General features: G+C 35.4%; 1 protein-coding gene across 1 annotated transcript in view; it reads left to right on the forward strand.

Annotated features, from left to right (window-relative positions):
• Positions 1 to 12242, forward strand: part of LOC149815086 (FAD/NAD(P)-binding oxidoreductase) — a 98196-nt gene that overhangs the window by 84637 nt on the left and 1317 nt on the right. The window contains exons 10-11 of the mRNA XM_089988937.1: positions 11257 to 11346; positions 11441 to 11554. Of these exons, the coding sequence (XP_089845063.1) occupies positions 11257 to 11346; positions 11441 to 11554 (204 nt within the window). The remainder of the gene's footprint in view (positions 1 to 11256; positions 11347 to 11440; positions 11555 to 12242) is intronic.

The following is a 12242-nucleotide window of genomic DNA, read 5'->3' on the forward strand; positions in this document are numbered from 1 at the left end:
TCTGTTTGTCAAAAGGTCTAATGCAGGAATTGTGATTTTATTATTGTATGTTGATGACATGTTGATAACAGTTAGTGACATAAAGGGCATCAAAAGTACTAAAACTACTTTAAAAGAAAGGTTTGAAATGTCAGATTTGGGGTATTTGACATACTTTCTTGGTATAGAGGTAGCCTACTCTCATAGAGGCTATTTCTTGTCTCAAAGTAAACTTGCGTGTGAGATTCTTGACAGATTAGGTATTTCTGACGATAAAATATGTGAGACTCCTGAAATTGTGGGATCAAAGATGAAGATCAATGATGAAGATCAATGATGGGATTCCTTTGGAGGATCCTACTCCATACCGGCAACTTGTGGGATCTCTGATGTATCTTAGCATCACAAGGCCAGACATCTCGCATGTTGTGCACACTGCAAGCCAATTCCAGCATGCTCCTACCTCTGTCCATATGGGCGCAGTTCTCCGAATTATCAAATACATAAGTGGAACCATAAATAAGGGAGTTTTTCTTTCCTCATCCTCTGAGTTAAACTTGATTGCATATACTGACTCTGATTGGGGAGGTGACCCAAATAATCGTCACTCCACTACAGGTTTTTGTATTTTTCTAGGTGAATCTCTGATATCGTGGAGATGCAAGAAACAACAAAAGGTGTCTCTATCATCCACAGAAGCATAATATCGAGCCATGGCTTGTACAACCATGGAAATTGTGTGGATTCATCAACTGTTGCAAGACATGGTGATTCAGGTTCAAGGACCTACCAAGTTGTGTTGTGATAATAAAAGTGCAATCTACATTGCTAAAAATCACACGTTCCATGAACGTACAAAGCATATTGAGATGAACTGCCACTACGTTAGATAAGCATATTTGCAAGGAATTATAAATCTTCCCTACGTGACCTCAGAGTATTAGTTGGCAGATTTCTTCACCAAGGCGCTTTGCTCTCCAAGATTTAATTTTCTTCTTGGCAAACTTTCGGTGCGCCCTAAGTTTGAGGGAGGGTGTTAAATTGTATCTCTATTTTTGTATATATATATATATATATATATATATATATATATATATTTCCCAACATGTAACCCGTAAGGGTATTTCAGTATTTTCCCCTTTTGCGCATATTCACATTAGTGAATATGATTGTATTTTATTTTTATTTTTTTCTTTCTTTTTCTTTTCCTTTTCTTTTCTTTTCTTCTTTTTCTTTTTTTCATGTTGACTTAAGTCAACCTTGGAGGGGGTCCAACACTAGACGTTGGACCCCTTCAACGGTTAGATTTCTAACCGTTGGAGGGGCTCCAACGTCTAGTGGGAGCCCCTCCAAGGGTCCCTCTTGTGTATAAATGGGGGTGAACCCCCCTCATAATTGTATTCAATGCTTTGAGCATTGTTCTCCAATTGTTCAATAAGATTCTTTATATTTTTGCATTTGTGTTCTTCATTTGTACCTTGAGTACATTTTGTTCTAAGTGTTCTTGTGCCTTTGTGCACCCCTTTGTGGAGTTGGAGTTTGGTTTGCACACTATCTCCTTTTTGAGATATTTTCACATGGTGCCCATCCGTGCTATGGGAGAAAATGTCTCAAAGAAATCAACACCATATGTCTGAGTATAACCTTTTGCTACTAACCGGGCCTTGTATCTTTCAATTGAGCCATCTTAGTTGTATTTAATGGTATATACCCATTTGCATCCAACAATGTCCGCATCCAATGGAAGATCAACAAGATCCCATGTCTGTTGAGACAGTAAAGCATCCATTTCATCTTGCATAGCCTGCTTCCACCTGCTATCGAGTACTGCCTTTTGATAATTCATAGGAATAGTTTCAACAGATAAAGCTAAAATAAATGCTTTCATCTGATTACCAATTCTGGCATGTGACACAAACTGAGACATAAGATATAAGGTACATTGTAGTGTCCCCTTTCGTAGAGCGATTGGCCTGTTATCATTAACAGAAATGTCATTGCTATCAGGAGCACTTACCTCAAGAGAAGAAGAAGATTGAGGCATTGGAAGAGGTGGAGTTCTACGCACATACACCAATGGAGGATTGTGAAACCGTGAGGTAGAATGAGTTGGAGGAGGTGTCAGGGGCACCGATTCCAAAGGAAAAGGAGGAACATGAAGAAGAAATGAGTCATCTTGATCAACTTGCATCCTAACACCAGTACTGGAATAATATGGAATAGACTCCAAGAAAGATACATCCGCACTGACATACTCCTGACGAGAAATCGGATCATAACATCGATACCCCTTTTGATTTTTGGGATAACCTATAAACATACACTTAGTGGCTAATTTATCACGGTTAGGTCCGAGTCTGTGCACAAAACAAACACACCCAAATACCTTGGGTGAAAGAGAGAAGAGGGGTACATTAGGATACAGAATTTGCAAGGGAATTTGGTCGTCCATGGATGATGAAGGCATGCGGTTGATCAAAAAACAAGCCGTGGTAACCGCATCACCCCAATATGAAGCAGAAACATTTGAATGAATCATAAGGGTGCGGGCTACATCAAGGAGATGCCTGTGTTTTCGCTCAGTTACCCCATTTTGTTGGGAAGTATAGGCACACGTGGTTTGAGGTTGAATACCATGGTCCCGATAAAATTGCAACAGTGTTTTTGTTTTAAACTCAAGGGCATTATCAGTGCGGATAATCTTGACAACGGATTCAAACTGGGTTTTTATTTCAATAACCAATGATTTGAGAATACTAGGAACTTCAGATATTTCTTTTATTAAGAACACCCAAGACAACTTCGAAAAATCATCGACAATAACAAGATAATAATGACATTGAGTCTTGGTAGGAATCTTACTAAGACCCCATACATCCGCATGAAGAAGTTCAAAGACTTTATGACTGGACTGACTCTGACTAGAAGGAAACGAACGCCTATAATACTTGCCCAACTGACATGCTTCACACTGGAATGATGCAATAGACGGAATTTGAGGAATGACACGACGAAGCTTTGACAATGAAGGATGTCCGAGACGACGATGCCACTGAACATGACTCGAAGAAGAATCGACTGCATCATAAATGTTTCTCACAGGGTGATGTAGATAGTAAGACTCCATTTTCTTTATAGCCTCCACCAATCTTCTTTCCCGTCAGAATCCTGAAAATGACAACACACAAGATCAAATATCACCTTACAATTTAGCTCTTTTGTATGGCAGCTAACAGAGAGTAAACTTTAAGGAAATGAAGGAGCATGAAGGACATTGTTCAACTGTAAGGAAGAAGATATAGAAACATTTCCCTGACCAATAACAGGGGAGGAACTCCCATCAGCTAATGAGACACCCCGATGTGCAGTAATAGCCTTTAGATCTGAAATTTTTTGAGAATTTTCGCATAGATGTCTAGATGCACCAAAGTCAATAATCCACTTACTATCATGGGGAGAAAGATGGTCTTCTGTTGAGTAAGCCACACCAACTACAGGAGAAGAGGAACTTGAAGGACGATGAGCAACCAGTTCATCATATTCTGCACGAGTAAGAGTGATACAATCACTGGTGTCATTCGCTATTTCTAGTTTAGTAACATTAGCTTTTGGAACATTAGGCTTCAATGGAGAAGAAGCAGGTCGTCCATGTTTATCCCAGCAACGATCTTCTAAATGTCCTGATTTTCCACAAAAGGTACATTGGAGTTTACCTCTACCTCCCATACCTCTTCCACGATCTCTTCCTCTAACATTCAGAGTATTTCCTCGTCCATAACTAGATGGAACAGCTAAAGCAGATGACTGAGATACAAGTTGAGATTGTGGAAGAGAGATGGCAAGTCTACTCAACCGATTGTATGCATCAGCAAGAGTAGGAACATCAGACCCGATTAACATTTGGACTTTAGCAACTGAGAACTCTGAAGATAGGCCTGTGAGGAACCGAGCAACCATAGTCTATTCTTGATGATCCTTTTGTTTTGAACAACACAGTGGTCTATGAGCATTAAGTCTTTCAAAAACAACTTTGACGGAGGCATAGTACTGGGCCAATGTCTGATCACCTTGCTGCAAATTATATATTTCTTGTTCAACTTGGAGAATACGACTCACATTAGTCTCTTGAGAGTGCGTATCTCGAAGATTGTCCCACATTTGTTTAGCCGTATTGTAGTAAATTAGGCCATCTGCAATATGAGGTTCAATGCTATTCATGATCCATGACATAACAATGTCATTATCTTCTTCCCAAGTACTGTATTTTCCTGTCTTAGCATTTGGTTCAGATTCCAACAGTATGTGTTTTTTACGATGTCTAGACACCGACATCATAAACGTTCTGGACCACCGTGCATAGTTAGTTTCATTTAATTTCAAAGAAGACCCATAGGAGAAAGGATTTGTGAAGGCTTTATATTCCCCAATAGTCTCATTCTTGAAATCAGATTTTGAAACTTCAACCATACTGAATAACACTCCCTCAGTAGTCACCCCGAATAGTACTGCTGCAATAAACTTCCACTTAAAAAAATTAAATCTGATAGAGATCGGCTCCACACTATGCAGATCCACTACGATGATGAGTCTTCACCACGACATCAGATCTGCGATCAGATCTGAACCAACCAGAACAAATGATCTGATAAAGAAAAAACCACGACTATTTAATATAAATTGTTCTTCACAACAACCAGATATGAGTAAACCAAAATAGAAGTATGCAGGTCCACGACTGAAAAATATATCCAATCTTCACCACACTCAGATGAGTCAGATCTGTAATCAGATCTCAAAAAAAATCCATGACTATGTAATATAAAGTATTTAAGTTAAAAAAAATTTTGACATCCAGACATGAAGGACCCAAAAACAGAAGTATGCAGGTCCACGACTGAAAAATAGATTTAATCTTCACCACGACATCAGATCTGTGATCAGATCTCTTAAAAAAAAAATGCAGATCCACGACTATTTAATATGAATATTTCTTCATGACAACCAGATTTGAACGAACCAAACCAAAAATATGCATGTCCACGACTGAAAACTATATTTAATCTTCACTACATTCAGATTTGTGATCAGATCTGAACTACCCAGAGCATACGGTCAGAAAAAAAAACGAGATCCACGATAATGGACTGCATATAATCTCCACCAAAAAAAAAATTTACAGTCACCCACTTCACGACTTCAGCACTATACCCTTACCTATATCCACTCAGTTTGGTCGACAGAGACCCATAGATCCGCGCGACTTTTAGATCTAATTACAGATCTGAGGTCATGACTCTTGTCAGACCTCAGATCTGTTATCAGATCTGTACCACTCGTTAAAAAAAATGACACACCTTTTTATCTGATCCTCTTCACGTGAACCTTTTTATCTGATCCTCTTCACATGATCTAATACCCTTCACTCGAACTTTGACGCAGAACTCGAGATCGCGCTCCGCAGATCAACGGCTTTGATACCATGTAAATGGAAAAACTCAGAGAATACTCAGAAACGTGAGAGAGAGAAAGAACTTAGAAAACTTTGATTAGGTCTAATCTCCTTTAGTTTAAATAGAGATTAGCCAAGAGAGCAAATTTACATTAGAGTCCCTCATTATTTATAAATTACCAAAAATAACTTTAAGAATAAATAAACTTTACTTTAGAGTGGTCGACTTATCTTAACATATTTTTTTTGACGAAGGAAGTTGGGGTTAGGCAGACCCCCACCAGTTATAAAACTCATACCATTGGGTTTTGAGCTTGCAATGTCCCGACACAAGGTGACGTAGACTAACTACTCCTACCAAACAAGTAGAGCCCCGTTGGTAGAATTTCTATTTATGATAACTCTTTAGATAATGATGTCGATATTGGACGTCATGATGATAAAGATAATCATAATGTGGTTGAGAATCCTTCTAATGATATACAAGTCTATACTCGGTGTGAGCAAAGAGAACAACCATGTGCTCTTGAAAATTATTTACAAGGATTACCCATAGAAGAGTCAACCCTTAGGAGATCCAACCGAGTCTCCGTTCCACCAAATAGGTTTGTATCCCGACTCTTTTTCTCCAAACTATGAAGTTTATTTAATAACACTCCATTCTTATCATGAGCTATCACATTATAATGAAGCAAAAAATTATCCTTATTGAATTGAAGCCATGAATGTAGAATTAGAAGCACTTAGAAGGGCCAACACTTGGGAAGCAGTTAATCTATCATTAAGAAAGAAACCCATAGGATGTAGATGGATATTTAAGGTCAAAACTAAAAGAGATGGAACTCTAGTGTTAGAACACTAATAGCCTTCGCCTCCATTCAAAAGTGGTCCATTTACCAGTTAGATGTCAAAAATATCTTTCTTAATTAACTTGATGAAAAAGTATACATGGATCCTCTACCGGGGTTTGATATTGATAGAGGTAAAACTCTTAAACTAAAAACGGCTTTGTATAGACTTAAGCAAGCCCTTAAAGCTTGGTATGATAGATTCAACGTTGTTATGATCAGTTTGAGATTTCATTCATGTTATAGTGACATTGCTCTTTTTGTCAAGAATACAAATACTAATATTGTTATTTTTGTGTTGTATTTAGATGATATTATAATCACAAGAAATGACAAAAAGGAAGTTAACAAAGTCAAAACTATTTTAAAGAAAATTTTTGATATGTTTGATTTTTGAGATATTTTCAAAGTATTGAAGTTGCCTATCACAAATGAAGCTTGTTGCTGATATCTGTGCTAAGTAAAGTTACACCACAAAAAGGTGGAGACTCCTAAAGTTGTTGATGTAAAACTGAGGTTAGAAGATGAAACATTGCTTGAAGATCCTACACCTTACAGTGATTGGATCACTCACCTACATGTCTATTACCATACTAGATATAGCTCATGTTATTCATACAAGTCAATTTCAGCACGCTCCAACCACAATGCACATGAATGCAATTTTAAGAATTGTCAGACTTTTCTTATCCTCATCCTCTTTAGATTTAATTGCTTATACTGATGCAGATTGGGGATGAAACCTTAATGATAGAATCTTAACAACTGGTATTTGTGTTCTTTTAGGAGATTCTTTAATTTTTTGGAGATGTAAAAAGCAACAAAAAGTCTCATTATTCTCTACTAAAGATGAGTATCGTGCAATGACTACAACAACCATAGAGCTTGTATGGCTAAGGAATTTTCTCAGAGATATGGGGTGTAATCATCTCTAATCCTTCAAAGATGTATTGCGACAATAAAAGTGCAATTTACATTTCAAGAAATCACACATTCCATGAGCGAACGAAGATATTGTGATGGATTGTCATTATGTACAAGATGAAAACCTGAGAGGAACTATCGAGTTGTTGTATGTTACTTTAGACCAAGGTTATAAGTAGTGTATCGTTACCCGTATCGATCAGGCCAATAGTAACACTGTATCGTATAATAAATGTATCATAAACTTTTAATAAAAAAATAAAAAAAAATCATATCACATCAAATAATGATGAATTACACAAAATACAACCATAAAATCACATATGAAACATTTATGTCTCTATCATAAGACATCATCAAACATTAACTATCTCACAAGAACAAAGCAAAATATTAAATATCTTGCAATTAATAACATGCCACAAGACTCATACTTTCATACTACATGAACAAAAATATTATAACAATAGTTGCACTCGATTTTCAATCGGTTTTCATTCATTACTTGAGTGCCCTATTGCTATGTTGGATCATCTGATGCCATCTTTGTTAGAGTGTGGAGCTTGATTTCTACCTTGATATAATTTTCGTGGATCTAACTTCGTGATAAGTTGGCAGGGGTTTGTAGGGGGCAACACCCCTCGAGGAAAAAAAATTGGAGAGTAGCTTTGTAATTTTACTCATAATAAAGATTTTTTTATCTTAACCCATTTTCTCGAGTGAAAAATGGTGAAAATGAATTTTTCTACTAATGGCTTTTAGACAAAGGGAGAAGTTGGCCCTCAAAAGTATTTAAAACCCAAAATGAAAAAGTAATTTTTGGCCTTTTTAAAGTGTGTCGAAGGTATATCGTACGATACAACACGATACAGGGTGTATCATATAATACACCCGATACGGGTATGCTACACACTCGCATTGCGATATGAGTGTGTATCGTATTGTAAACCCCAAAAGTAATGATATGTATCATACCATATCGTACGATACGACACGATACAAACAACCTTTAAACTGTCAGCCTGCAAATTTCTTCACTAAAGCTCTTCATACACCTCAGTGTATTTTCCTCCTTAACAAACTTTCAGTAATCACACCATAAGTTTGAGGAAGGGTATTAAAATATATATATATATATATATATATATACTGTTATGTAATAGGCAATGTCCATCAAGGGCATTTTTTATCTTTTTACCCTTGTAATAGTGTCTATCCACTAGGGGCAGATTTGTCTTTTTCTTTTATTATTTTTGTTATTTTATAATATTGTCTTTTTTATTTAATGTAGGGGTTCTATGGTCAAAAGTGTCACGAAATAGCACAAATCTCAACACGCTCCATAATGGTCTCCAAGAACATAAAATATTTTGATAAAAACATAAGAGCTAAAAGGTTACGTGAAAAAGTGGATGAACAATTCTATTCATAATGGACAAAAAAGAATTACATTGAATAACTCTAGTCATAATGGACACTAGAGATACAAAAGAAAAATTACATAAGTTCCTCACTACATAACTCTCAAAACACACATAAAATACCTAATACTACCCATCACTCTCTCACTTCACAAGGCACACAGTCATACCCTTTTATAGAGAAAAGTAGAGGAGAGTAGAAGAGAAGTAGAATAGAGAGGGAAAGTCCTCTCTGATTAAAGAATGAGCGAAAGCTCTCAACGGCTAGAATTCCAGTTGTTGGGAGCAAGTCAAACTAGCTTTGACTTGACTCCCATATATATATATATATATATATATATATATATATATATATATATATATATATATATATTACATTAATCTTAACAGCCCCCTCCAAGTACTTCCATTCGTTGTTTTCTTGAAAGGTGCTCTTGATCTTCAAACATATGCTCTAAGTCGGTCTCTAAGATTTCCAATATCATCAAAGCTTGAGAACCTGAAAAAAAAAACTCACAAAACAACCAAACTATACACACATATATGTATCATAAAAGATTTTGAAAAATATTTTTAATTATATATTATGGAGAGAGGATGATTAAACACTCATAGTATATAAAGTTAATTTAACATCATTTAACGTGAACAAATCATGCAATAAACTTTTTATCACTTTAATCATTCATGAAAACATGCATTATTTAAAATGAATACACATATATTTATCACATAAAAGACATGATTTTTAAAAAAAGAACTCATAAAAAGAATTAAAATCACAAGACAACTTTACTCAACGGAAGACATAAGATATAAGAGTGTTAAAAAACTTTAATTTTTCAAAAGATAATACCAAGTGTCAAATATACACAATAGCCACCATGGGCATACACATAAGAGATTTCAATAATGAAATGCTTAAAAAAGCGTGTAATGAAATATGCAGAATTACAAAAGCAAAGTGCAAAAGCACATACAAGTTCAAGCATGGACAACACAAAGACACGAAGGCACAATACAAGCACAAAAGTGCATGAGCATAAGTCCACTATGAGACAATACAAAGAGCCAACAAAGGGCAGCACAAGAAAAAAAAATATAGTTGTTTATTTAATATATTCTTGAAAAAACATAACCTTATGCAAATTATGCAAGACAATTAATCATAGAATAACTCATGCAACTAAGGCATATACAATGCAAAATGCATTAAAATATTTCAACAACCATTTCTCATAAAAGAGCAAATGAGTTTAGAAAAAAAAAATACGAAAAGATTTTAAAAATCTTATACATCATAATGAATGAATTTTGCAACTTAAAACACTAGTTTGACCATCACAAGCAATCACCTAACTAGATTTTCAAACCTCAAAAATCAAGTGTATCAGTGACTAGAACAAGAGCATAGACATAATACCACTAAAGGGCCAAAAACACACACGAAGGTGTGTTTAAACATCTTTTGCCCACATATAATGACATTCAAAATAAGTGTATCAGCAACTTTAACAAGAGCATAATCACAAAATCAATAATGCACTAAAATAACACACGAAGGTATGAATAAACATCTTTTGTCTACATATAATGATACTCAACAAGCAAGTATATCAGCGATTAGATTAAGAGTATAATCTTAACAACAATGAGCTAAAAACACACACGAAAGTGCGAACAAACATCTCTTGTTTGCATATAATGACACTTAGATAAGAGGCATAAAAAAGAGAAGATACTAGAGGTAAAAAGAACTTGTAATGGAAATATACTAATGTTATCGATAAGAATATCAATTTTAACCATCTTTCGAAACACTGTGGTTTCAAAAAAATAGGTAGTCATCACAGATAAACAGAATTGCAAACTCATGAGAAGGCTTTGTATGTCTATGGCACATGATGGTAAGACAAAAAATAGCACTAATGGATGTAGTGCACATGGTCTTCTTGCTTTTCTTAAGCCAATAGGAAGATGAAATCAGGAAGATTAAATGCCTTAATCTATGGAGGCTGACATGCATAAAAGATCTAAATTGAGTGGATCTTCAGTATAGTTTGCATATGAAAATTAGGCATTAACACTTTCTATTCAAGTTATTTCGTTGAATAGTGGTAGGTGTATTATTTCTTATAATAGGGGAACCATGGGTCAATTAATAGGAACCATAGGAAGGTATGAAGAACGCTCCGGAGTCTTATTCACAAGCTTTTCCTGGAAAGTGGAATTCTCCTTATTGAAGATTATATTGGATGACTGCACATTATCTCTGGGCACAAGATTTAATGCTTCTAAACATTTTTTCATTGGATGATAAAAGTATCCTATTAATAGGTGTAATGCTATATTTCTACTAGGTCTTAAGAGTTTGTGTGCTTTTTGTTTGTCTTTTATCTTAATGTCATTCGTGGCCATTATAGTTTTGTGTCAAGGTTGTATGCAGCACTTCCAAATTATCTTATCTCATGTTTATTTGCGCTATATTGTGTTTTACATCCCCTTAATTTCTTCTTCTGCCATTTGTAACTATTTTATTCATGTAACCTTCTAGAAGGCTGATAAACTTTAGCACTTATTACAACTCAGTTTTTTGCTTGACTAACCTTTTAATACCATCACTATGTTATTTCAGGTCTCTCTGCTTTATGCAAATATATCTCCAGATGACATACTTCTGAAAAGGAAACTGGACATACTTTCAGCTAGTCATCCCAATTTCAAGGTCCTATATTTATCAGAGCAGTAAACTCCATAAAAGTTAAGGTCATTTTGCTGGAATTGTACTTGTTTTAATCACTTTGTGTTGAAAAAAACAGGTGTTTTATACTGTTGATAAGCCATCCAAGAACTGGACAGGAGGCACTGGTTACATATCAAAAGAAATGATATTGAAAGGCTTGCCTTGCCCAAGCGATGACACTCTTATTCTTGTGAGTTTGATTCTATTTGCTAATTTTCTTGCCCCCTTTTATTATTGATACTGTTAAACAAATTGGGCTATAAACTGCTCCAACTTGGTTCATTTACCTGCTCATTCCAACTTCAGATTAAGCAATATGTACTAAGCTTGAGCTTTCTATTCAAGCAGAGTTTCATAAAATCCTTGCCTTTCTTTTCCTTGGTAGTATTTAGAAGGGCGGGCCCTGTTCTTCCTATTATTGAGTATCATCATATCATGTACCTATGGTAATGAAAGAAATGTAAGAGAGCCTCTGTTGCATCACTTCATTTTACTAATCATGCATTGGGTAAAGGTGCATAATTGTTATGTCCTAATTACCATAGTCATGGTTTGGTACCAAAAAAGTTTAAGAGGGCTGCAAAAAAAAAGTCTTGTCCTTTCAAATAAAGTAGGAAAAAAGCAAACATTAAAGATGAGCCCAAGCTTGAAGCCTTGAACACAAGGGTTAAGTTGGAGCAAAAATTGATCAAAATTTACCAAGTTCTAATCATCAGTTTGATCAGTATGGCAAGGTCTCGGAAGTCCTTGTTCATTTTGATATGGCAATGCATATTATTCATTTTCCTGCTTTTGCTTTTATTTTCATATTGAAAATGTACCCAATTTTGTAGTTACTGGATTTGGATTTGTGATGTGTTTAGCATGTGAATTTCAAA

This window comes from Nuphar pumila, chromosome 15 (genome assembly GCF_984573655.1).
Source record: "Nuphar pumila chromosome 15, dmNupPumi1.hap1.1, whole genome shotgun sequence".
NCBI lineage: Eukaryota > Viridiplantae > Streptophyta > Magnoliopsida > Nymphaeales > Nymphaeaceae > Nuphar > Nuphar pumila.